A 13,756-nucleotide genomic window follows, 5' to 3' on the forward strand; every position below is an offset into this window, starting at 1 on the left:
GGGTCGTTGGGGGCAAAATGGATGATAGATGGGGACAAGTTCTAAGAGGATTCTAATAGAGAAAGTATTTCGTATTTACCCTCCTTTGCTTACATTTTGTATTTTCTGGTTGCGGTCACCGTTTTAAATAACATAAGCAATATTTTATCTATTCTTGAAGATAAAAGCAGCACGATCTCATATTCACTTCGCAATAAGCAAAGCTAAAACCCTTTTATCTATTGTAACAACATTTATACCAATAACTCGGGTTTAATGAACAATTGCGAATGCACAGGCAAAGTAGTACATTGCCCCTATCGTCCTTATCCGTTTCAATTTTCCCATCAATATTTCTCATTTCTATCAGCTGATTTCTTTTTTCGACGGGAGTGCGGGTAGCATGTGAGAAAGGAGTAGGCCGTACATTCGCCCGAATAACAATCCATAGCAACAACAGGGGGTAGGCTTTGGGCACTTGGACTTCCTAGCAACGGCGGCATACATCACAGTTCCCATGCACAGCGAAGCAACATTCCAACGCAGCCCCTAACCTTGGCTACCGATAAAACATTGGTTCAGTGTCGAAAGTTCAGTCGATTCGGTAAGGTGTCCCGCGGTCCGGCGTTCTTTTGAAATTTGACCAACGAGCCACATGAAATAGTTTTGAGTTTACTACATCCTTGCCAACATGTCCGCACTGGTGACTATCCCGAGGGCGCGCCTGCTCGAGCCAAACACCGCCCTGGTGCCGTTGCTGCAGGAAATCGTTCGCAGCTGCGAACGCCGTAACATCCGGTACGACCGGCCGCTCGTTAATTTCGTCATGAATCTGCTTAGTCTCGATCCCAAGTTTGAGCTGTTCATGGAAACGCTCAGCGCGGACCGTCGTAACCACGACGATTTTGTCGAGGCGTGCTGCGGTCTCCTCGCGGACGATCGGTCACCGGTGCTCGTGACGCTCCGAATGCAGGCGTACGTTTTGGATAACTTCTTCGACAAGGACGAAATCGTGGAGAAGCACGCGCGCAACCTGCAGGCGAAAACGTTCCCGCTCACGAAGGAGATCGTCGACAACGACGTGATCACGAAGGACGAGCAGGACGATATTTTCGACAAGGTGATCCTCGATATCGTGATGACGATGGGCCTGGGCAACCCGGAGTCGAAGGATGTGCTGGCGGAAACGATGCGTGCGCTCAACTCGGTGATGTCGCGCAGCGATAAGGCAAAGTTTGTCACGCTCGACCGGAAGGACCGGCTGATGGCGCTGAAGGACATCCGGGAGATAGTGGCCGGCATACGCATCTTCAACAAGCACTCGGGCAACACGGCCAACGGAATGGCGGATTGTAAGTTGAACGGCTTGTTCTCGGTGCGTTAGTTTTCCATCCAAACAAACGTTACTTTTGCAGTACCGAAAATTCTCGACCAATCGCACGAATCGACGAAATCGATCCTCCAAATTACGCTGTGCGAAATCATGGACAAAGTGAATCTGCTCACGAGCGCCCTCAACGCGGCGATAGCATACGATTTGCGCAACCGTTCCATCATAACGCTGCTGCCGGAGAACATCAGCTCGGAGGACTTTGAGACGATCAAGGACCTGCTGATCATGTACCGCCAGCACGAGGTTTACACGCGCAAGCTCATCGACGAGCTGGCCTCGATGAAGCTCACCATCGACAGCTGCAAGCAGGAGTACGAGGCGAAACTGCTACGCATCCACGAGGCGGTCCAGTACCGTACTGCCATTCCGACCGATCGAGTGTTTGTACGTGAAGAAGAAACCGTCACCAGTGAACATCGAACAACCATGCTTTTATCACGACTTCCATTTCTGCTTTGTAGCCAAAATTTTCCGAACTGACCCGCGTCTGGTTGCAGTTTCAAAATTTCATCTTTCTCCTGTCGGAAATGAACCAGATGAGCAACATGCTGACGAGCCTGACGGAACGGTGCGCCAGCTTTGACGATCTCGCCTATCGGCTGCTAGGCGAAAGTCAAATCCAAACCGATGTGGATCGTTTGAACAAGGTGAAGGGAAAGCGGCTTTCGCTGGTGGAGCCAAAAAACTGCGAGATCGTTCCGTTCGAGGACAATATGGAGGTAAGTTAGGGAGAATTACACTTAGGGAACTGTAAACGCAGAAATGCTATTCTTGATGATGCTGTCACATACGTTAGATCGTCGATAGTAAATTATACCATTGAATTTCTCATCCGAGTTCGTTTCAGATTCAACTGCTCAAGTTCTGCCTCTGGCATGTGGCTGAAGGAAAAGGCTTGCTAATGCCGGGCAGCATCGATATGGGAGTGTGCCGAATGCAAAAGGAAAACTATCTTTTCAACATTGCTGAACCGGTCGTGTTCTTTGACGAGGATCCAAATAAGTAATTACAAAGAGAGACTTCTAAACCGATTGATTAATTACCACTTATTCCTCCCAGATACTTTTACAAAATCGTCGAAACTGCCCGGAAAAAGATTCAACTCGTCTGCCTGCTGAACATCTACGACAAGGTGCACTCGTCGTACAATGCACCTCGAAGCGAAGGCTTTCAAATGAAGATCACCACCACCTGCGACCAGGAGGTGCAGACCGACCTTCACCCGGTGCCGTCCAACATCGATCGCGAGTACCGCTGGAACGTTTGGGACTATCGACGGGAAGCGATCCGTCTGGCAAACCTTCGCACCAAGCGCACGTCGGCCGTGCAGACGGTCGAATCGAGCCGCGCTCTGCCGAAGGCAACCCAAATCTATCGCGCCAAATCGCAGGGCACACAGACCCGCGTCAGCCGTGGCACTGAGACGACGGACAACCAGATCCGCCAGCCGACCGGGCTGAAAGTGATCGAACCGACCGGCCCGTCACCGCTGAAAGTGTACGCTTTGACTCTCGCCCAAGCGAGCCACCATTCGTCCGCCTTTGGCCGCAACGGGGAGCGTTCGAATTGAGTAGCCTAACACCCACTTTAGGATGTAGCAGCACGATGTAGTAAAATAATTAGCGAATGCATGAGTTTGTTTACCTGGAAAATCGATGACCATATACTGAACAGTCCCTTCTGGCGATCCTTCTGGCCAACGTTACACTTCAGTACATCGGTTAGGCGGATGGGCTTTTTCGCACAGGCGAAAAATTGTAACATCGAAAGGCAAGCTCGAACATCGTTGCCGGTTTTGTCCGCCAGCGCCATCATCGATGAGAGATCCGTCGTTATATCTTCCCTTTTCGCGATGGTAAGTAACCTTAAACGGAAACGGATAATGCTGTAAAAGTTTTCGTCGAGAGACGAGATGGAGGTATCCTCACCGATCAGCAAGCCGGGAACATTCCGTCGGTGGGAAATTGACCACAAACGCCACCAGTCGTAATTGTCGCAGCGCCGGTGCGTACATGTCGTTGCAGATGCAAATGATCGGTCGCTTTAGTACAAACTTATCACGGGTCGCCTTACCGGAGCCTGCCTTTTTGCCGCCCCCTTTCTGTCCCGCAGGACCATTGCCGGCGATGAAACGGAGAAGAAACTCAATTGCGGCCACCGGTGCGCCATCGATTTCGTCCAGTACGATACAGTTCGGTCGCTTTTCCTCGTTCAACACCGACTTCATTTGCGTACCGTTCTCCAGCACCAACCGAAATGCGTCCGGGCTTCGGTCGTCCGAGGCGTTTACCTCCCGCACCGTATATCCCGCATGTCGGGCGATTGTGTGCGCCAGTGTGGTCTTTCCGAGACCAGGGGGTCCGCAAAGTAGGGCCACCTTCTGCACCGGACATCCGTTTTCGTCCAGTTCGGTGTTTAGTGTCGAGCGCGGTTTACGTCCTCCACCTTTCACCCAACCACCGTTAGACTCGAAGCGTCCGGTTCTCTTGTTGAAGCTGTTCAGCTGCTGCTGCTGATGCTGTGGTTTGTTGGCGTCCTTCGCCTTTTTCGGCTCCCGGTTAAACACCGCCTTGTCCCAAAGCTTCAACCACTGGAGCAGGCTTCGGTTGGTCGTTTCATCGGAGAGCAGATCGATGTATCGGCGGGGTCGATATTTTTCCACCCACAAAACACTTCCACTTTCGCTCGGAATGATAATTTCCTCCACACCCGGTGAAGGAGTTTCGATTGCATTGATCGGTTCTGTTAGGCGTTTTGCAACCTAAAATGGTACGATAGAAAATTATAGAATACATGTGGCAAGATTTCATCGCACTTAGAACCTTACAATTTCATTTGCCTCCCGCCAGATGCGTTCCTTGTCCGCCCCCAGAAGACCATTGTATCCGTCCTTCGCGCAGTTTAGCTCATCGATTTGCTTCTTCTCGAACTCCTCCGAGTGGAAGCGCACGTAGACGGTTTGATCGTTTCTCCGCACCGTCATCGATGGCCATCTGTGGGGAAAGAGAAAAATGGCATCCTTTAGAAACAATTGAACTCCTTTCGAAACAAATCAATCGGCCTACTTTGGTGGCTCACGGGAAATGTTGTCCATCTTAAAGCGATGCAACGCTTCGGCCCGGGAAAGCATGGACGGTTTGGAAGGATTCGCAACCGTGTTGAATCGCTGACGTGCCTCCAGTATCCGCTCGATCAGCTCCATGTCTTGCTCTTCCTCGGTTTTCGTTTTCTTCTGTAAACTGTACTCGTACAGCTCGAGTGGTTCCTCCTCGATGTCCTGAATGTCACCGAACAGCGCTTCCAGGCGCCGCTTCCGTGGGTTGGCGTCGATTTGCTGCAAAGCTTGAAGTGCGTTCTCTTGCGAGTTAGTGGCACCAGGGAAAGGTGTCGATGCGGCACGACCGTACACGCCCTTCGAGGAGGACGCCGACGACGGGCCGGGTGTATCGAACAAGCGCTTGTGCGTGGTGCTGCTGCCACGCGTGATAATTGAAAGGGCCGGACTAGCGAGTGGACTTTCGTCGATCGTTCCCAGCTGCCCGGGTGTTCGATAGTTTGAGGAAACACTTGAGGCCCTCGCAAACCGTAGTGCATTGGAAGGGGTTCTTGGTGCCGGTGGACCACCTTTTGGTTCCGGTGGTGGCTCACTGTCCATGTCGTTCATCGCGTCCAGGTCATCCCCGTACACCAGCTCATATTCCTCCTCTTCGGTAGGATACTGATCCATTTTCGGACAATAAATAACACTTATCTACGGCTTAAAAACACAAAATATAAGACGTCCCGGAAACCCAGGAAAACTTGCGATTAACAACACTTTGTGTTGTTTGTTATGACATTCATTTTCGCGCCAAATCTTCGACATCCGAGGTGACTGCAGAAAGATGTGCCGAAGTATTGACAGATTTGCCACAAAAACCAAGGCTTAGACAACGAATCTACTTCAAATAATCTAACAGATGCCGCTTCATGCAAGGCGTTTGTTTCGAATAATTGCCACTAGGTAGCGCTAACTCATTTCGAAAGTGCATACAGCATCCTCTAGCGGTATATGGTTGCTATATTTTGAAATTCGAAGATTACAGCGGGTTTTTTTATTTTGTTTTTCTGTGCAATGCTGCAGAAATGTCTATATTAGAATGTAGAGCGTTGAGCTTACCGTTTTAGATAAAAACAAACAGTAGTCCAATTTAGTTAGAGTAGTTTTCTACCTTTTCTTTCATTTTGGAAAGTCAAAAGAATAACAATAAAGTTTGTAGATTTACACATGTGTTTATTACTAACAGATTTTCTAAGCATTTCCTTTCACATATTCAATTCCGGTGCGGTAGCTTACATGTCCCGCGGTGACCATAGTTTATTTTTTGATTGCCATTCTTACAGCTAGCTTTTACAGGCACAGAGTACGATTGCGTAGAAAGTGTTAAGTATTTGTGTTCTTTAATATTTATTCAGTACGGTTCGACTATACAAGCTGCGATAAGTAGCTGTTTCTACATTAACCTTCCATCTCGTCTAAACCGCTACATATCCCTAGCAACTCCCCCTTAATATGTACACACACACACTCGTTAGCTTCCAGGGAGCAGACAGCGAAGATCGCAAAAATGGCACAGGACGCTGCGGTACTTTCCCGGCCTTGGGATTGCACGAAGCGTGGAAAGCCTTAAGCTACTAGAACAATGAAGTAGGATTCTCGTTTCACTATCGCCTAAATCTATCTCCTTTCAAGCTTACATGTTTAGGTACAATCTCGTTACGAGATGATCTTTTGCAAACCTAGGGTGCACGCTGTTCGTATTTTCGTCTTTTCCTTGTTTTGGATGGAGACGCCATCAAATTATTTCCAAAAGCGGGACCTTTCACATTTTTCACATGTTAACTAGAGTGGAGAGCAAAAAAGTATCAAATTTGAAAGTTCACACCAAAATGAGCTTCACTTGTGGCACGGTATGGCCATAATAACCACACATTATCGTAAGCTGTTCTTTTATCAAAAAATTACTCCTCCGGACGTGATCCCCGTTCTGCCCTCACTCCCCATCTAAATACCAAAAGGACGTATTTATCGATAGTTAATGTTTGCACACTTTTCCAAAACGCCAATATGTGTTCCGATACGAGGGGAAAGGGGGATGAAGAAGGTCCCAGCCGCTCACCACACACTTCGGCACCTCGTAAAGAACCGTTTTCACGATCATGTTACCTGATCGAATTGCTACCAAAAAAAAACGTTAAGAGTTAAGGAGCGTAGAAATCTTTCCCCCAAAATCCCCATTGCACTTTACTTCCGACAATCGAACAGAGAACCTTCACTCGAGTTTGTTGCCGACATGGGCCACCATTTAACCCCCCGGCACCCGCGTCCAAAAGCGTTACATAAATCTCCGAACCAAACCACGAACGGCCCGGGAACGGAAATCGGACGCAGCATAAATGGGGAAAAAATCCAATCAAAAATCGATTGCATTATTTTTTTCCAACCCGAAAACTGTTGAGTGCGCGCACGCAAAAAGAAACGAGATGTGGTGCATTTTTGAGGAAAAATGTGCAATGAAATTGCACACCCGTACGCAGAAGGAACGGAAAGCTCGTTTGTTTTTTGGTTTTCTCCATCTTCCATGTTCCATGGCCAATCGGTCCTGCGTCCTTCTGCCATCATTTCCAAATTTCGCTGATGGACGCGCCGTTGACGCCACTCACAAACACTTGCGAAACACGAAGCGTGTACGCGAAGAAAAGGAAAGCGAATTATCATCGCACTTCGAACCGGACAAGCAAAAAAAAAAAAACGAACCGACTCTCAATCTGATCTCCAATGGTGTAATAAACGTAAGGAGATGTAAAAATAAAACCTCAAACAACCTCCGTTTTGCATTCGCCGGTGATCATACATTTGGGCGAACCATTAACAACGCTCTTGGGGATCGGGAAAGTGCCCGTTTCCCCGCCAGCACGAAACCGATATGTTGGCCTGTGATGGAACGTCATCACGTCATCGCCAGGCTACCGGACATGCTTGTGGAAAAACTGTCCCGCATGTCGCCCGTTTTTCCAGTGCAAAGAGAAACCGCGTGAAAAGGATAATGATATCTTCAGGGTGTGAGGGTTTTTAAAATTGGTTTAATATGAGATGAACACTTTCTCTTAAAATTTGCAAGACAACAATACAAACAAGCTAATTTCCAGTTGACGCTATACTACTTTTTGTAAGATAAGAAATCATTGGGGAACAAGATCCTCAGGAAAGGATCTACAACAAATATCTCCAACAAAACGTTCAATCCTCACTTACAGCACAAATAACACTCCTTCTCTCAGACGCAAACAACTCCTGTGGCACGTCGTTAGGCCCTCCACTTCCATCCAACCGATGGCCGCACGAAAACGGATCGTCCCAAAACGAACGAAACGAAACGAAAACACGAACCTGTCCCTGTTTGTAGTTTGCAAAATTGTTTGCGATCGTAGCGTTTACCATATAATTAAACCCTTACGTTTAAGTAGGTTGAAATAAACGATCCTTATGTTACTGTATACAGCCACCGGTTTGGAGGGTTTCTCATGTTTCTTGTTCTGCTCGTTGTTCCGTTTAGCTTTCCATATTTCGTCCATCCTTCGTCAACCCGGTTTAATCCTTTTCGATGATGGGTTTTCTACACTACCCTGTTATTTTCATTCCTGATTGTGTTTTTCTGCCCTTTCTTGTTGTTTTTCTTTTGTTTTTGTTTTGTTTGCAACTTACTAGCCCTCTTTTACCATTGCAGAAATATGTTATATCCTACGAACGGCCCCCAAACTGTCCACAGAACTCCAGAAAACATCTCCGAAGCCGCCTTCGGAAACCGGTGGCATAGTGGTTTTCGTTAAATAATTTAAACACTTCTCTAAACATTAATATCACAACTGCACACGTTCACACCGTGCGTGGTTCACCCTCTTCCTTCATCCAACCCTTCCCCCACCTCCTCACAGCACCGTCTCGTTGCCGGTGAGACTGATCGTCTGCGTCGACATCTTGTAGCTGCGAGGCTTCCGGTTGATGTGCGAGTGGGAAGGATACTTCCGCGTTCCGTGCCGCGATGGTGGCAGCTTCCCGATCGACACCGACACGAGCGAGTTCTGCGGACAGACCGTCTGGTACGAAGCGGTAGAGTAGGTGGACGGTGCGCCGCCCCCGAAGCCGCCCAGCTTGGGACCCATCGATTGCTTGTAGATGGAACCGCCACCACCAACACCACCACCACCCACGGAACCACCCACACCGCCACCACCGATCGGCAGCTTACTGGGGCCTCCGCGTCCCCCGCTCCCACTGCGCCCTCGACACAGCCCAACGATGCGGGGACCGACGGCCCAAGCCGAGGCGAGAACGCCCACCAGCAGCTCGATGAAGGCCCGCAGGACGAACGGCCAGAGGGGGGCCCGGGCGGGTAGTACCGGCTCGGACGAAGGGTGCGGCAGCTGGAGCCAGTTTTCCCGGCACGCGTACTCGTAGAACATCAGCATGAGCAGCGCCGCGCTCGGGACGGCGTAGATGAACAGGAACTTGCCCATGCCGTGGATGTGCACGGGCAGGTTGTGGACGAGGGGCGGGGCGGCCGAACGCTTGCGGAGGTACGCGGTGAAGAGGTAGCCGGACCCGATGACCCAGCTCGCCAGCAGGGGCACGATCACGAACGTCAGCAGTGCCTTATCGGATTGGTTTCCAATGAAACAGGATCCTGGAAGGTACCAGAAAAAGGGATAAGGTATTAGTTTACAACTCTATGGGTTAGTTCTAAGTACTAATTTAATATTTGCAAAAATAAGTGCTTAAATAAAACAACCAGAACAAACCAAACACTGCAAAATCAACTATCAACGAATTTTTCGAAGTCCAATTAAGATTTTAATCCTCTTTTTGCTTTAGAACCTTATACAGTTCATGTTTGTTTTGCAAAAAATTCGGCGCACTGAAGAACAGTAAGCTCTATGTTCTGAACATGATTTAGGACTAAATTTAACTATATTAAAGATGATTTATTCTATAAAATTAGTAGACCGTGTGTACTTTTCGACTGACTAAAGTATGTTTTATATTCTTCGTTTAGTTCTTCATGTAGCTTTACAACCATTTTACAATCTCAAAAGGTTGGTGTCTAATTTTACATTCAAAGCAAGATATCAGCCAATAGGTTTTTGTTTGATCTGAAATGAACGACATGACTTAATCAATAAACAAAATTTTAATATAATTTACTCATTTTCGTCATAAAGCATTTGAAACATTTGAGCAATTTAAATTATTCCAAGACCGGTAAACTAGATTAAGTGACGACAAAGTGATCCAAATTAAGTAAAAACAGCTTGAAATAAATGTATTATTTAAAAACATGGTTCAATTTTCCATGAATAAACTATTACCAAGCATATAACACAATATAGTAAATATGTCTCAATTATGCATAACTTCAAAACTAGTTCAAATTTATTTCATGTTACAATTTATCCTTTTCAGGTCGTAGTGTATTTTAGTGGTTCAATTTTTGTAATTGGTTTTGCAGATGTTGAATCAATTTGTTTTTGGTATTTTGATAGAAAGTAAATAAGGTTTTGAACGTGAAATTACCGAAATATCCTTCACTAATTATTTGATCAAATTTTACTCCAACCTCTTTACTTCTTCCAGCAAATCACTTCACCAGCGGAGTCGAAAAATAAATAGCACACAAAATGTGTTCTTTCGCCTGTCAACACCAACGTTAATCGAAGACTCCAAGAAAACCCAAACCAGGCTAATGAGGGTGTTATAAAAAAACCAACTTACGGCAAGACGGAAAAGAAAAGTTTGTGGTTACAAGTGATTTAAAAGAGATTTCCTTCGCACGCCCGGTGCAAACCGGAATGGTTCATTGCTTTCGAGAGGGATAGGTTTTTCTTTTCTCGAAAAGTTTTCAAAACCACTAGGAAAAATATCACACTAACACACGCTCGCCGCCATACAACCGTCGAACGCCCCGTTGTGAGGCATTTTTCTTCCGCGTTTCATTGAGATGCCGCCCGATCGCAGTAAATCGGACGATCCAGGCAAGGCGGGAGCAAACATTCACCCTTCTACTACCTCGCTCTACTGGACCCGTCGGGTGTATAATTCCCAACCCCCGTTCGGCCCCGCGCAAACCGGACGAACGAATTAATTATCCAAACAAAATCAAACAATAAATTACGGAATAATAAATAAACATCATCTCACGCGGGGGTTGGACGCGGTGTAACGCATAGCTCACCGACGAGAGGATTTAACATTTTCCAACATGTTACGGAATGTTACGGGCGGGTGTATGTGTGTGTGTATGGCTGACATGTAACATATGTGATGCGCTGCGGGAGAAATACCGCCAAAAAGGTTTAATTGGACGCAAAAAATAAAGATCGCACATTTATGAAATCGATGTAGAAATAGTCCAAATTTCAAGGGTCTGTAGTGTGTGATGTTTGGTTCGCAATAAAAATAACATTCCACCTTTAAACTTATCCACGCAAAACTGAACCGGTTGAAGTAAGGAAGCCGTATAATTGTTACATCAATTAAATCAAACCGTGCCGATGCTCGTTAACTTCCAGTCTTTAAGGAACACCACGCCACATACTTCATTCCCAGCAGGGAACTTCTAGCCCCGAGGAAAGTTTATAGGGAATGATGGAAATCGTTCCTTCACACCCCGGGCAGGAAGGAGATCGATGTTGTCGGTTACGCACGCAAATACGTAAGACGAAAGAAACGCTGAAACCGGGGAAGAATCAAATGGATGGAAATTTTGGCCAAAAAGTTGTAGCCCATCGATCTCGCGCCGTCCGTAAGCCATCAGACCCGTGACCTTTCGGACTCCGGAAAAGATCTTTTTAGGTTAGCTCTGCGGGAGGGAAAGGTGGGTGGTTGGTCGAACGTGTGCTCCGCCCCATTCTATGCTGGCAGTTTTCCATCACCGCGCCACTGTATCACGGAGCGCGGCACCATTAGATTTTCCGAATGTTTATTGTAATTTATCTCGAATGAACAAACAACGCGTCGCAACGCGGTGGAAACTCTTGGGAAGTTTGGGAAAAACTATCAGCAACCACAACGGAAAAAACAAGGGAAATGGATAGTCGTGAGAGGGAAATTTACCTCGCTGTTATCAGAACCCACCGCGGGAGGGCAGGCAGTTGGTTCGGTTCTCTTTGGTGTTTTCAATTAATTCTGGGAGCTTCTGGAAAGCCGACATCGGTTTGCTGTGCGTTGCATTCAGATCCAGCAGCGTGGAAAACCGATCAATTTAAAAGGTGCTAGGGAGATGGATCGTGCCGAGCCTCGAATCAACACCTTTCCGAACGCACGAACAGTGACGGGATTAATCAGGTGATAATAACGCTTGTTACGTCAGAGAAACCCCTATTTCTTTTTAACAAATGCATATTTATATCTTATAACTATTAGTAAACAACATGTAAATGTTTAATTAATCTACGTTTAATAAAACGTTTATAAAACAACAACAAATAAAACGCACTTCCATTAAGAACTGAAAGCAGCTGAGACCACTCGACACACCGGAAAACGGAGGAAAAAACACTCTCAAATCCGGACAAAAGCGATGGCCACTGCCTCTCGGTCTTAAGAGGGCATCTTAAGAGCCCGCCAACAGTGCATTTAGCCAGGGGTCAATATTTTACGGCCAATGTTAACCCCTTTCGCGACGCACGCAGAACCATCCAAGGAGCCAAGTGTGTGCTAAAGCTAGCACTAACGGGGCTCGTAAAGTCTCACCTCACCGAAACGGATGGTGGTGGTCAAATCTGCTGGTGGTGGGAAGCATAAAATGAAGAAAAGAAGTAAAGCACTACGGGGGCCTAACTAACAACCGAAGCCGAAGAACCGAGAGGCATTAAATGCTGCGACGGAAATCTTAACGAATATTGAACAAACAAAAAATAGTCTCTACTCCCTGTCTCGACGAAGCAAGATGCAATGCATGTGATTTTGTTTGTTTTTTCTTTTTCCGTTCGTTACGAATGCACCATATGCAACAGCTGGAATGCACTTTCGAGATGCAATTCTCCTTCCCGCCAGCGGGTTGAACCGTTTCGTTCCGTTTTTATTACACACACCCGCGTATGCGTAATGAACCGCACAGTGGGAAACCGCAACGTAAAATGGTGGACATTTGATTTAAACTTTTTATTTAAACTATTTAAAAACAATTCTGTATTGCTCAGTTTTGAAGTTCAGCTATCGGAGCTGATTAGAATGATTGAAAAAAAGAATTTCTTTTTCGGACATCCACAATTTCAGCCTAACGAAATTCTTTTGTTTTTAATTCCGTGAATTTTTATCACATTCATTTATTTTTTGGTATAAACTATATTTTGACTCTCGGGTAACTATATGCGGGAGGAATATAAAACAAATTCTGTTCCAAGCACGGAATAAATGATAACAATGGTTAGTTATTTTAGAACTTGAAATTGTATAAGTCTCTATCTCAAACACACACAATTTTATCAGATATGCCAAAAAAGTATTTAAGAAGTAAGATATATAAACAAAACAATCAATATTTACGAGGGCGACAAACTTAATCCGTTTGTAAATCCGCAAATCGCAATGATTTTGTTACGAAGCAGTGTTGTTTGTTATCATTTGTTTACTAGTGAAGATGTTTTTCAGGCATGAAATTTTTTTTCATCCGTTTTAATACTTGTGGTTTTGTCTCGGAAGCTAAAAAAATTGAAATGTGACTCCTATAAACCAGTAGAATGGCATCATGCAAGTGATCAAATTTATTATAAAGCCTGTTTTAATTTACTATTGCACTGTCATAAAAGTTAATAGCAAGTAATAAAGTAAGCTGGTAACATTTCTTCTTTCATCCAAAACTATCCTCCCCAAACCCCACTGTGCGTTGGAAGGATGTAACATTTGACTTTTCGTGGTTCATGCATGGCAAGAGGGACGGTTTATTTTTTACCTCTAGTTCCGTTCGAACAACTGGCGTGCAAAGGGATGTCAGCGCACACGGACGGGACGCGAAATAACAATAACTTGTGCAAAATTATGTGCCATACTGTTTGACAGGCTTGGCCCTTTTCTGTTCACGTTGCAGGCAGGTGCGAATGTCCCCGCCGTCAAACGATGTAGATTGTCGGTTGGGCTGGTAGGGGGTTTTTGTCGCAACGGAGATCTTAACAGACTCCTTGGGGATGGCTGAGGAAATTTTCTTTGCGGTTAGTTCCATCGGTTTGCTGTGATTGCCGAACAGTTTTGGATTTACATAGAATCATCAGAATTACATAAAGTTTAAAACTCACAGAGGAATACATGAATCTAAAAAGAAATCGTTCAAACGTAACTGCTGATGCAAT

The 13,756-nt window shown here is 45.9% G+C and overlaps 2 protein-coding genes across 2 annotated transcripts in view; both read right to left on the bottom strand.

Annotated features, from left to right (window-relative positions):
• The window catches only part of LOC131281440 (chromosome transmission fidelity protein 18 homolog), a 16,400-nt gene extending 11,264 nt beyond the window's left edge, over nucleotides 1-5,136 (bottom strand). The window contains exons 1-4 of the mRNA XM_058310775.1: nucleotides 4,438-5,136; nucleotides 4,200-4,365; nucleotides 3,301-4,133; nucleotides 3,017-3,236 (exon numbers count right to left, since the gene is read on the bottom strand). Coding sequence (XP_058166758.1) covers nucleotides 3,017-3,236; nucleotides 3,301-4,133; nucleotides 4,200-4,365; nucleotides 4,438-5,099 — 1,881 coding nt within the window. The 5' untranslated portion in view covers nucleotides 5,100-5,136. The remainder of the gene's footprint in view (nucleotides 1-3,016; nucleotides 3,237-3,300; nucleotides 4,134-4,199; nucleotides 4,366-4,437) is intronic.
• A 3,205-nt stretch (nucleotides 5,137-8,341) lies between these two features.
• The window catches only part of LOC131281255 (frizzled-4), a 37,540-nt gene continuing 32,125 nt past the window's right edge, over nucleotides 8,342-13,756 (bottom strand). Inside the window, exon 3 of the mRNA XM_058310528.1 lies at nucleotides 8,342-9,096. Coding sequence (XP_058166511.1) covers nucleotides 8,342-9,096 — 755 coding nt within the window. The remainder of the gene's footprint in view (nucleotides 9,097-13,756) is intronic.

Source organism: Anopheles ziemanni, chromosome 2 (assembly GCF_943734765.1).
Source record: "Anopheles ziemanni chromosome 2, idAnoZiCoDA_A2_x.2, whole genome shotgun sequence".
Classification (NCBI taxonomy): Eukaryota; Metazoa; Arthropoda; class Insecta; order Diptera; family Culicidae; genus Anopheles; species Anopheles ziemanni.